Source organism: Clupea harengus, chromosome 3, assembly GCF_900700415.2.
Source record: "Clupea harengus chromosome 3, Ch_v2.0.2, whole genome shotgun sequence".
NCBI classification, from domain to species: Eukaryota; Metazoa; Chordata; class Actinopteri; order Clupeiformes; family Clupeidae; genus Clupea; species Clupea harengus.
In genome coordinates, this window is record NC_045154.1 from 32,168,472 (window position 1) to 32,180,971 (window position 12,500).

Below are 12,500 nucleotides of genomic sequence, written 5' to 3' on the forward strand. Positions count from 1 at the left end.
CTGTCCCTTCCCCCTTCCCCTTGTGCCTGTGTCCCTGTCCCTTCCCCTTGTGCCTGTGTCCCTGTCCCTTCCCCTTGTGCCTGTGTCCCTGTCCCTTCCCCCTTCCCCTTGTGCCTGTGTCCCTGTCCCTTCCCCTTGTGCCTGTGTCCCTGTCCCTTCCCCTTCCCCTTGTGCCTGTGTCCCTGTCCCTTCCCCTTGTGCCTGTGTCCCTGTCCCTCCCCCTTCCCCTTGTGCCTGTGTCCCTGTCCCTTCCCCTTGTGCCTGTGTCCCTGTCCCTTCCCCTTGTGCCTGTGTCCCTGTCCCTTCCCCTTGTGCCTGTGTCCCTTCCCCTTCCCCTTGTGCCTGTGTCCCTGTCCCTTCTAATCATCCGTGGATGTGCATACACCACCTCCCTCCATTATAGAGCACAACCTTGAAGATGCCCCCCAGGGTCATTGGCATTCTCCCCTAGGTCCCAAAGCCACTCAAATCAGTGTTAGATGATAATTGGGGATATGTTGCCCAGGCTACTGAAATACACACACACACACACACCTCAATATCTTTCTCTCTCTCTCGCTCTCTCTCTCTCTCTCTCCCTTTTCTCTTTCTTTCTCTCTCTCAAACCCACACACACACACAGCTCAAACACATACACTCACTCATGCATGCACACACTTCCAGCTGATGTATTCATTGCGAGCCCTAATGATTAACGCCGGACATCTGTTCGTGTGTTGCAGCCGCCGGAGATGCTCAAACGGATGGTGGTGTACAACACATCCTTTAAGTCCCACAGGAAACAAGTCATTCCTACTCCACCGTCTCTCCTCAAGGTGCAGTCTGTCACACCTTCAATGACAGCCAAGTTTAACTCTACGTCAACTCTAGGGTTGCGACCTGACTGAGCAGACGTCATTTATGCTTTGACTCAACCTAAGACTAAAACTGGCTGCCATTCAGGAGACCTGTCCTTCTCTTTTGTCTCACCGTCAAGTCAGGATTTATTCAACCAGTATTCGTAATCCATTTATTATCTTTATAAGAGCAGAAAAATCAAACAGATGTATTATATATTAAATCTTTAAGGAACAAATGTAGCCAGAGAATTCAAAAATGTATAGTAGATATATTTTGTGTTATACCATCTTCAGTTTGTTTAGATATTATGTGGCACATTATTCTGTATTCACAGCATGTGTTTGAAAGAGCTTCCCCCACGGGCCAAGGCCATTTTTCTTTTGTGTGTTTGTCCTACTTTCCTGACTGGGATGAATGTGCTGTTTATATGGATTGTCTTCTTAAGTGCTCACTCACTTTGCATGTGAACATTGGTTTGGTTGTAATGCTGACTGCTGACTGAATCATCTAGAGTAGGACTAATGTTAGTAGATGATTTCTCAGTCCAGTCCTGTTCGTTTTTTATCTCCTGAAATATGATGTGAAGAAAATACTCTTCTAAAAAAGATATATTGTTCTCCTTAATGTGTTTACAAAGTGTGGCCCACTTCTGAAAATCCTCACTGAAACTGGATTGGATCTTCAGTTCGGAGACTGCAATAATCATTGTAATGATTCCTTATCTATGACCCGCACAGTTCAGAGACAGTGACATTATTCTACAGCCAGCGTATAAGCAATGTTAGCGTTTTGGTCAATATATTGATATAATCTGATATAACCTGATATAATCCCAGATGAGGACAAGTCTGGGCCTTCTGTGATGCATGAGAGGCACACAATGGTTTCGACCTCTTTTGAAGGTCGACTTGAGCAACCCTGCGTCTGCCGCTATGGAGAGAAATGATGAGGCCTTGCTGTCAATCTGCCTCAATGGTCAACCTCATAAATTGAACGCTAGGATACTGTAGCGTGCAGGGGGACAGTGCGCTTCTGTGTGTGTGTGTTCCAGTGGGCAGTAAAGCGGCACTGCTGCGGTTGGGTGGTGTATGGGGCATGGGAGCTGCAGTAAAGCTGAGAGCTCTGTTTCGCTGCGCATTCTACCTGGCTAGCTCGCCACATTGGTTTCAGAAGTGGGATGAGCTCCATGCTGAAGAATGGAGGGAGAGATCCAGGAACTGCAGCAGAACATTGAGCACACCCGCTATCGCTTGGAGGGCCTAGCTTGGCAGAGGACGGTGGAGAGGAGATGAAGGTGTCCTGGTCTGCCCATACAACATCCTCATCACCCCTCAGAGACCAGGAATGCCACCACGGGAGAGCCCCTGCTGTCCGCCGCCGCATGCCGTCCGCTGGTGACCAGAGCCATGTTCTGTCTGGGTGAGGCAGCTGTCGAGCACCAGGGAGAGAAGGCAGACGATGGACCTCCACAGCACTGCCACTGACCACCGGGAGGTCTCCAGCATTGTTCCTGCCAGTCGGGTACTCCTATGTACCGCCGTTCCAAGCCGGAGGACTTCCACATCGCTTTACGCCCCACATTTCAGACACTTTGTTCTCTCTGACGGGACTGTGTCTTCCCTCCTCCACTGTTCCATGAGCTTCCGCCATTGCCAGAGCTTATGGTGGTGCTGGGGGTGACCGTGTCCAATTGTCCCTCCAACGTGTGGTTGCTGGGGACAAGTAACCACTTGGAGAGGGGGCTGTGTAGTGGCTGCTGGGGACAAGTAACCACTTGGAGAGGGGGCTGTGTAGTGTGCGGTGGGCAGTTGGCTTCTGTGTGTGGGCTGTGTAGTGTGCGGTGGGCAGTTGGCTTCTGTGTGTGGGCTGTGTAGTGTGCGGTGGGCAGTTGGCTTCTGTGTGTGGGCTGTGTAGTGTGCGGTGGGCAGTTGGCTTCTGTGTGTGGGCTGTGTAGTGTGCGGTGGGCAGTTGGCTTCTGTGTGTGTATTCCAGTAGCCAAAAGAGTGGCACTGAGAGGCAGCTGTACTAACACATTAGCGCACGTTTTATACGGCATCATTTTGTCGTAATTCTGTTATCATTTTGTGTGCCTAAAAACATGGGAAAGTATGTACAAACAGACCACACATGGCTAAAACCTGCTACAGGAGCGCAGAATGATATGATTGATTTGACAGGAGCGCAGAATGATATGATTTTTGCGTGGAGTTTTTCTGCCTTTTAAAAGCAGGTGTAATCCAGATTGCACCTTAGAGACACGAATAGGACAAACTTCCAGAAACAATGGAAGCCGTATTTAGAGCCCCAGCAGGTGGTGGAACCTTATTTAGCCGTCACTGAGTTAGCATAGCAATGCCCCATCTGGACTTAACAGATGTGGAACGGTTGATTTGAGCTGGCGCAACACAACAATGCTGCAGGGAAATGATTCTGCTCCGTGCACCATCCTAAGAGAGACAGTGGACGTGCTTGATGTTTAAACAGTATGACAGAAACATTGGCTCTAACGAGTATTCATAAAGACTTTGAAATTGATACGGAGAGAGCTTTGTGGGAGTTTGACGCACCAAGCACCAGGAGAGTACATTTGTCATTGTAACGTAGGCAGAGTGTCATACTTTCAACAAAAGGATGTGCAATGAGGGCTGGGTTACTGTGCACATAATGAGCTAGCAACCAAGAAACATATTTGCAACAGTATTTGTTTCAAAATGCTTATAAAATCTATGTATGCGCTGTCATTGTGTTCAGTGCTAGCAAGTTAGCTAGCTGGTGTCTGAGTGATCTAAAACAGAAAGGAAACATCTTAATAAAAATGTACGACTGAGTTTATTAACTCAAAACTATGGCAAAATGAGAGCCAAATCATGTTTTGGCTGTAGTAGTCATTTAAACTTCTAAATTTTAGCCTATAATTACATAATGTTCCAATCAACTGCTTTCTTTTTTCAAACGTAAAATATTTCAGTATTTCATATTGTTTCTCAAAATAAGGTTTAATGAAATGGTTTTGGTTGTCAAATGAAATCTTGTTTTCAAAGTGTTATGGTATGGTTTATTTATTATTATTTATGTCCGTTTTACTCATGTAGGCCTATACTTGTCAGGACCCTGCTAGGGTTTTCATTTCAGATTCTGTTAGGGACGTTAATCACACAGATTCATTGAGTCAATTACAAGCAGGTTTCCTTCGGGGCGGGGGAGTAATTAAATGTGGATATGCTTATTTATGGCTCAGGACAAATGACCTGTGGCTGCTCAGTGTGCTTCCCTCATTGAAGCCGCTTTCGCATGCTCTGTCCTCAGGGATTTCAGAAGTACGTGGAAGACTTTGATCCATACTCCATGGTACGTTTGCACTATTTTACACCTTGCTTATGTGAGCCTGAATGGAAGCAGTGATGCCGCTTGTGTTTCTGGAAAAAGAAAAAACTAAAATAACGGACTCATCTTGAAGCTCTGATACAGAGAGCGGGTCTTATCAGAAAACAAGGAAATTGAATTTCCTGTTTATCACAGCAGCTCAGATTAAGATATTGTTTATCTGAGACAAGCTTGGAAAGCTGTATTTGTTTGTCTATCATTTTTTATGTGAAAATGTCAGAGATGGCCTTTTGTTCTCCAGCAGATAATATTGATCTGCAGAGTCTGTTTGGAACATCCCCATGGCTCTGTTGTGTTATTCTAGAACTGATGCCCTGGTGAATTCCTATTGTGAAATTGTCTTGTGTTGTATATAACAGTTCACTCCAGACCAGGTGGAAGAGAGGGACATTCGGCTGCTCAGAATTAAAAAGGTAACTACTTTGCTGCTTGGTTCAGTAACATGATCGGGGGAGGGAGGAGGAGGGGGTGTTAAGCTTTTGCAAATGAACATAAAAGCTTTGAATCCGTTGTGAGGGGAAAACCCATTTGTTGAAGAATTTGTGCATCTTCTGCGCTTTCTTTCCCCAGGATGGGCAACTTGAGCTGGCGGTGGAGGGAGGTGTTGAGTCACCTCTTGGGAAGATTGTAGTGTCAGCCGTCTATGAAGGTGGTGCCGCAGACAAACACGGTGAGCCCACTTAGGACGAATCTCAGCATTCGTATTTATTCTCTTTAGACCAGATGTGCAATGTCTATTCCCAAAAAAACTGGTCATGTTGAATAGTGTTGTATCACACAGAATAATCCAGTGCAAAGCTCAAAGCTTGCTGTGAAAAATCCTGTCCTTGAATGCGTATGTGCCTTTGTGAGTGTATGTATTCATGTTGTGTGGGTGTGTGTGTGTGTGTGTGTGTGTGTGTGTAGGTGGGATTGCACCAGGTGATGAGGTGATGGCAGTGAATGGCAAAATCCTGACTGACGTCACCCTCACTGAGGGACAGAACTCGCTGGCAAGAGCCTGGAGCAGTGGAGGGGTAAGGAGGTCTTCCAACCCACTTGTTCAAAGTGCATCCCCCTCCCCCTGCAGAGTAACAACATTTGACAGCCTAAATCAAAACACTGAAGAAACTACAGTGCAACTCCTAAAAGAACACCTCTATCTGTAGTGTCTGTTAACTGCTGTTGTGAAATGTTGGAGTAAGACTCTATGTTATAATGCACACCCATGTACTTTGATGGGCCAAGTTCACTCTTACAGTTGTTTTGTAGTGAGCAAGACCCCTGGATTTTGCACACATGCCTATATGAGGTGATGAAGTTAATGAAACAAAAAGAAAATGACCAGACATTGATTTCCTCCCAATACTAATGATGGGCAATCAAACACCACATTTTGCACCATTACAATTGGATTCAGACTTCAAGTGACAATAGTTGGAGAGAATTGAAGTGGGAAATGATAGTAAGATATTTTAGAATACCACATATAACAGGGAGGAGTGGGATGGCGGCTGGAGGAACTGTGGGGAAACAGACTCAGTTTTTGCCCACACCTTTTAGTCATGTTGGAAATGGAAGCAATATAGTGGGGTGGGATCTATACAGCTCAAAATTCATGTCCCTCAAGATCCACTTACTGGGAGTCGTTCCTAAGGGATTTGAAAGCAGAAATGAATTGCATCTTCTTCAAATCCTCTTGGTGGCAGCCATTAAATGAATTGAACTGAGCTGAAACCCACTGTCCCAACGTGTCAGTCCTTGGTAGAGCTTTTATGGCTACTCTATAATATGAAGGCCATAACTCTCAACTTCAGGCTCCAGAGATAGGAATTCTTGAGGAGATCGTAGTCCTGCTGTGTTAGTAATGTTTTGAGGTGAGAGTGCCCCCCTGTTCTTCCTCTTTTCTCTTTGTGTGTTTGTTGAGCTTAGCGGTGTATTTGGGGTTGTTGTTTTTGTATGTTTTTTATTTTTATTTTTTTTTTCATTTTATTTCTGGCCAGTTTTTCACTTGTGTTTGTCTTGAATGTACCGTGCTGACCGTCTGCGAACAATAACCTTTTTTTTTTTTGTACATATTAATGATTAAACGTTTCCACAATACGTGGATGACGATGCACTCCCTGTGTTCCTTAGGATTGGATCGATCTGGTTATAGCCGTGTCCCCACCAAAGGACTATGAGGATGAAGTGTACGTATCCTCACCACACATGTCTTCCATCTCCACTCCATCTGCTCTCTCTCTGTCTCCCCTCTGTCTCTTTGCCATCAATCTCAGCTAGATTTTTTCATAATCAAATCCAAACCATGCTTCATGTGTAATCATATTGGACGTGTGAGATCAAAGCACTTCCATCACTGGATTGAACCCCTCAACTGTAATTGAAATACAGTATTTAAAGCACACGTTGTGTTCTATTTGTGTATGAACTCTTTTTGTTTTTCTTTGTGTGACTGTTATGAAGACTGAACCTGTCGTCTGTATGTTCAGCCCTAAGGCAGCATCAGTCAGTCCCACTGCAAACAGAACGTTTACTGCGGGCAGTGCAACTCTGTACAGACATGGCTACGGGTACCAGCCGTAGCTGCTGCCCCCCGGCCCCTGGCCCACCTCCTCCCCAGGGTAACTCCCCCTCTGGCCTGGGCAGCAGCCTCCAGAGTCTCTGGGTGTACCACAGCCTGTGTGCGTGTGTGTGTGCGTGTGTGTGTGTGTGTGTGTGTGTGTGTGTGTGTGTGTGTGTGTGTGTGTGTGTGCGTGCGTGTGTGCCTCGTTTTCATGGGCCCCATCTGTCTCTCTGTCTCGATCTGGCACCTCTGCCAATAGACAGTATTCAAACTTTATTGCTCAAGGAATCTGGCAGTAGATGACCTCCTCTGGATGTTATAGTGTCAGTCAGTTAGAGTAGTTTGGCAACATAGTGGTGAGGAAGTCCCTTTTCAGTGTCTTACAAATGTATGTATTGCCTGTTTCTTTTAACATTGATTGATGTGAAGTTTTGTTTAGTTTGATGTTGTTAAATATTTTGGCAATATAAAACTCAGCCAGCATGTAGACCAGACTCCCTAACCCCGACACACTGCCGTGTGGCTTATTACTAGATAAAGACATAGCATAATCAAGACATGCTTTAGCTTTGAAATATTTAGGTTTTCTGTAACAACTTGGTTAGGCTACTGGGGGAACGACGGAGATTGCATAATTGTTTTCAGCCCTAGAAGGTTTTAGAGAATATCAGCGGGTGTTCTGATTGATGTTGTTTAAAGGGACTGTGTCATATAATGACTCACATAGAAGGACTCTGACTAAGCTTCCACGGTCTCACTCACAGCATGTTGTCATCTGACATAGTACAAAACCAATTCAAAAGATCATTTGTTTGAAATTGCAGGAGAAACAAATTCATTTCTGGCATTATAACGTGCAGAATTATGTGAAACATTTGAGTTCACAACATGCTGTTCTGCCACTGTGCTTCACTCTGCGACCTCATTTTCCCTGGGTTTTTCCCCGCACTTTCAGACATTTACTCGACCTTTGTTCATCCCTCCCTCAATATGCACATACATATTTTTCTGCACTGGAGGGAAACACAAGGCATGCTCTTGGGTGAAATGTCTCATCTCTCCTTGTGCTGGCCATTTGGTTAAGCTGGTGTTTTCATTTTTGTCGCAGGACCTTCTTCTAGGAGTGGGCTCGCTCTCTTTGGAAGAACAGACTGCACCCAGCGAGTGGGTCTGCCCAGGAACCTGGACCTTCTCCACTGTTCTCATTACCATTTCTTAGTACCCCAACTCAGCATGATTTAGCAGCTTCTGAGAATAAAAGAATACAAATACAAATGTCATTTACAGGAGAATGCGGCATGCTGTAAAGAATATATGCTAAGGATGGACATTGGTCTTTTTATCTTAATGCATATTACCAGGCACTATATTCAGATGCTGATTTCAGTGGCAAACATGTGTAACATGCTTATGTATCATGTTTACAAATATTCCACTGCCACACATGCACACAGGCTGCATATATATCATCGTTAGAAGACTTGTATTGTCTGAGTTATCCAATCAATGTGCTTTTCAATAATAAATGTGGGTTTTGCAGAAGGGTTCCACTGCGGTGCTTATTGGCCTTTGACCTCAAAGAGTAGTGGGTAACGACCTTTCTGACCTTGTTCTTGACATTTCACATTCTCCCTGTGTGTGTATGTGTGTGTGTGAGAGAGAGAGAGAGAGAGAGAGAAAACGAGATCAAATTAATGTAATCTTAAGAGCCACCTTCAGGGGGCAGTAAGGCACCTTTTAATTCCCAAATTGAAGGCACACAGATAGGTTTACAGCAAAAGCCATATGATAAACCAAAAATGCCACCAACAACCATTTCAGTATATATTTGCAGCATTATATAATGCATCCACCGTTCAACATGGTAACTGTGAAAGACAGTGGTCCTAAAAATAGAGGAATAATTGCTATGGTAGGACTATATCCTATAATCGAATTAAAAAATCCACATATAATGACAGATTGTGTAGTCCATTTAGACAAATTTGTTATAGATCCAGAGTATACAATACAACCAAGAGCTGCACCAAGTATACTGGGGGCATAATGTCATGTTGCACCGTTAGGCAGACCCACAAAAGCGTTATGTAGTTATGTAATTACATAGACCACCGACCTTTCAGCTGTTTTTCAAACATGTTTGTACGCTATAGCCAAAGTGATTGTCCGTGTGGACGTGACTCCTCTTCTGACTCTTCTGTGACCTCCGTTTTGGTGCTCCTTGGGAACTGTGTGGCCTTTGGTCTGTTAGGCTAACTCATTTCAGCACCTTGGCTAGTTCCAGTGGGAGTTCGCCCCACCAGCCTCAACGCCACATTTTTCATTTGTGGCCATTAACAAATATCTTTGCTGTCACGTCCACGACTGACACCAGCGTCATCGGAAAATACTGTCGGCATTTAAAGTTGGTCATGCGGATAATGTGTTTGACGATTTAGATGAGTTATATTTTGAGAAGGACCTAGATTGCTGAAGATCTACAGGCTCCAGTTCTACACCTCCGGGACTCCAGCGGTAACCTGAGTTTGGACTATGGCTTTGTCCATTGTAGGGTCACAGACTAATGAGGACTGATCCAGGAGAGAGCGGAGTTTGGAAACAAAGATGCCTCAACGATACAAACCGGTATGCAAACGGAACATCTCCTAGCCCTCTGTTAATCATCACTTGATCAGTGTGTGGTGGGTGTTTTACAAGTGTCAATGCTTTACGCCGTACTTGGAATATTTTAAAACTACGATAGCCTATGGCTGAAAAGGCACGCCTAACAAAATTACTTATAGGGTTTCAAGCTTTTTAAATATATGAATTTATTTTCCCCGCCTAAATAGTTGCAGGCTAAAGTATTAGCAGTCGTAAAGAAATGCCCGTGACAACGAGCAGAGCAGAGCAGACCATACCAAACCACTTAATGTCAATCAATGAGAGCCCGTGTTTACGTCCATCTCATGAAGCTTCGGAGAGGGTCGAATGAGGAGTCTTCACCACGCCACCCTCAGCTGGGTTTCATCGTGAGATCGGATAGGATCGAATATCGATAAGGTGTTTTTAACGGTTGTAAAGGTGTGTGTGTGTGTGCTCGCGTATGTTGGTGCTCCATATGTTAAAGCTGACATTTGTTCTATAAATCACGTCAATAACTCCTGATGAGATTTCTGTAATGGAGAGACAATGAGTGCATGACAATCACTGCCATAAACTGCTTTGCTGCTTTTTTTTTATGGGCGCACATATTAGTTATATCCACACATATTAATTGGGTTACTACACATATGAATTTGGCTTTCCATAATGAATCAATGAGAGCCCGTGTTTACGTCCATCTCATGAAGCTTCGGAGAGGGTCGAATGAGGAATCTTCACCACGCCACCCTCAGCTGGGTATATATATATATTACATACTACATATACTGTACAGTATATCCATATATGTCTGATACCCACACAACCCCAAAAGCACACACAAATGTACATGCAGCTTTTAAGCCAATACAAAAGCAACGAATGTGATGCATCTTAAGTTATAGGTGAGCCCATTTGAAGACATATCAGGGCAATGTAAAGCATTCAAAGGGTGGCAGGCTAATGCCTAGCCTCTGTGTATGTTTGTACTGCTGATGGCTGCCTAACACCTCCATCTTTACCAGTCTGTTTAATGGGCTGTACTCTCACACAAGGGGCAGAGCAGCACTCTCCCAGCGTTCTTGTAAACACAGACAGGGCAGAGCTTCATTCACAACCCCATATACCACAGCCCCCCTCCCCCTGTGCACCCCTCCCCCCATCCGTGCTGCTCCCCGTCCCTCCCCGTCCCTGCTCTTGGTGCCCCCTGGGCTGATGGATCTGCTGTCAAGACAGCGGCAGTGGTGGGCTAGGTATTTGAGCGCCAGGCACAGGAATTGCAGGAAGGAAGTGATTGCTTTCACAACTGTGCCCTCGGTTCAGGTGACGAGTGTGTGTGTGTGTGTGTTGGGGTGGGTGTGTGTGTGTGTGTGTGTGTGTGTTGGGGGGGGGGGGGGGGGGTTGGGTGGATCTGGGTCGGGTGAGTGAAGCCCTCCCTACATCCAATGACTTTACTCTTTAAGTGAATAAGTCTTGACTGAAAAGTCTGTCATATTTTTAGTGGACCACATTGAGGGGATTCACACACACACACACACACACACACACACACACACACACACACACACGCACACACACAGATGTGCAAATCCAATCTAATTGAAGAATGAAGAAATTGATGGTCACATTCTCATTCCTGGCATGTAACACACTCTGACGTGAACACCAGCCCCCTCTCTCTCTCACACTCCCTCTCTCTCTGATGCCTCATTCCTCCCTGCCTCTCCTTCTTTATCCCGCCCCCTTTTCTCTCTCTTTCTCTCTCTCTCTCTCTCTCTCTCCCCCCACCTCTCACAGGTCTGCTGCGTTAGTCTCTCACGCACACACCCTCACACACACACACACCGCTTCACAGCTCTCCTCTTGCAAGGTCAACTTTGAGAGAGAGAGAGACAAAGAGACAGGAATAGCAGAACTATACTGGAGGACAATAGTGTGGATCCTTTGGCTCTTGCACAGCTCCGTGTGCTTTAGCCTGTGTGTGTGTGTGTGTGTGTGTGTGTGTGTGTGTGTGTGTGGTGTTGTTGCCCTCTGTGTGTTTGTGAGAGAGTACAAGTGCTTGGTGACGTTCCGGCCGTAGGGGTTATTTGGAGGATGCCTGATCGGGAGAGCATTGGAGCGGGATGTCGGGATTCCTCGCGGGCTCTGCCAGAGCTGCTTAGACAGCTGGAATTACGGCGCGTCTGGGGCTGCCGCTGCCGCTGCTGCTGCTGTATCCTCCTGCAGGCTGCTGTGTGTCCCAGTGGACTGTGATTGGGATTGGGATTGCTCTCCGTGGCAGGATGTAAACTGAGAGGGGCTGTGCTGTACTGTGCAAGGCTGCTCACCTGAACCAAGAGCCGTCTCCATTACTCCACTGTCCTGGCCAGGGACTCACTGGCATGTTCTGAGATCTGCTTTCTAAGGATCATTTTTTCTCTTCTCTTTTCTTTCTCTGCTCTCCGCTGTCTTTCTCCTTTGTCTTTTACCTACTCATCTCTCCCTCCCTCTCTCTCTCTCTCTCTCTATCTTTCTGTTCTGTTCTATTTCTGTTTTCTGTCTCAATTTCCTCGTTGAACCTCTTTCTCCTTTGCTCTCTGTCTTCTTTTTTCCCACTACACTGTCCTTCGCTCCCTTCTTCTCCTTCTCTCTCCGTCTTTCTGTTCCTCTCTGCCTGTCTCTCCTGACCCACTGGTCCTCCAGCGTCCTGGCTCCACCATGTCTTTGGCGTTCTGTGGCAATGAGAACAACTCTGCCGCCTACAATGTGGACGGCGGGGTGCTCAACAACGGCTGCTTCCTGGATGCCCTCACCGTGGTGCCCCATGTGTTTCTGCTCTTCATCACCTTCCCCATCCTCTTCATCGGTGAGTGCCCCTCCGAGAGACATCCTTACGGGGACATGGTTAGCATTTGTCCTATAGCCGCATCACGCTTGCCGGATTGCCTTCAGTTCATGAAGTCTTGTGTTGTTATGAAGAATGTTATGTTGTGTTGCTATGAAGAGTGATATGTTGAGAGTCTCCGTGCCTCACTAGTGACTCACGTGGTTCTAATTTGTCTCACTGCCACGTCATGTTGTGGTAGTGATATGTATGGTGTCCTTTAGCAGTATTATACATGCATAACAC

At 45.7% G+C, this 12,500-nt stretch overlaps 2 protein-coding genes across 3 annotated transcripts in view; both read left to right on the forward strand.

The window, feature by feature from the left end:
• Positions 1-8,308, forward strand: part of ush1c (Usher syndrome 1C) — a 30,481-nt gene extending 22,173 nt beyond the window's left edge. Inside the window, exons 16-21 of one of the 2 annotated variants that reach the window (XM_031565434.2) lie at positions 4,147-4,188; positions 4,584-4,637; positions 4,795-4,894; positions 5,131-5,240; positions 6,340-6,395; positions 7,878-8,308. In XM_031565434.2, the coding sequence (XP_031421294.1) occupies positions 4,147-4,188; positions 4,584-4,637; positions 4,795-4,894; positions 5,131-5,240; positions 6,340-6,395; positions 7,878-7,890 (375 nt within the window). In that variant the 3' untranslated portion in view covers positions 7,891-8,308. Of the gene's footprint in view, positions 1-4,146; positions 4,189-4,583; positions 4,638-4,794; positions 4,895-5,130; positions 5,241-6,339; positions 6,814-7,877 lie in introns of those variants that run through there. The other variant, XM_042707401.1, reaches the window with a different exon arrangement.
• Positions 8,309-11,187: 2,879 nt separating this feature from the next.
• abcc8 (ATP-binding cassette, sub-family C (CFTR/MRP), member 8) overlaps positions 11,188-12,500 on the forward strand; it is a 55,427-nt gene continuing 54,114 nt past the window's right edge. Inside the window, exon 1 of the mRNA XM_031565437.2 lies at positions 11,188-12,236. Within this exon, the coding sequence (XP_031421297.1) occupies positions 12,089-12,236 (148 nt within the window). The 5' untranslated portion in view covers positions 11,188-12,088. The remainder of the gene's footprint in view (positions 12,237-12,500) is intronic.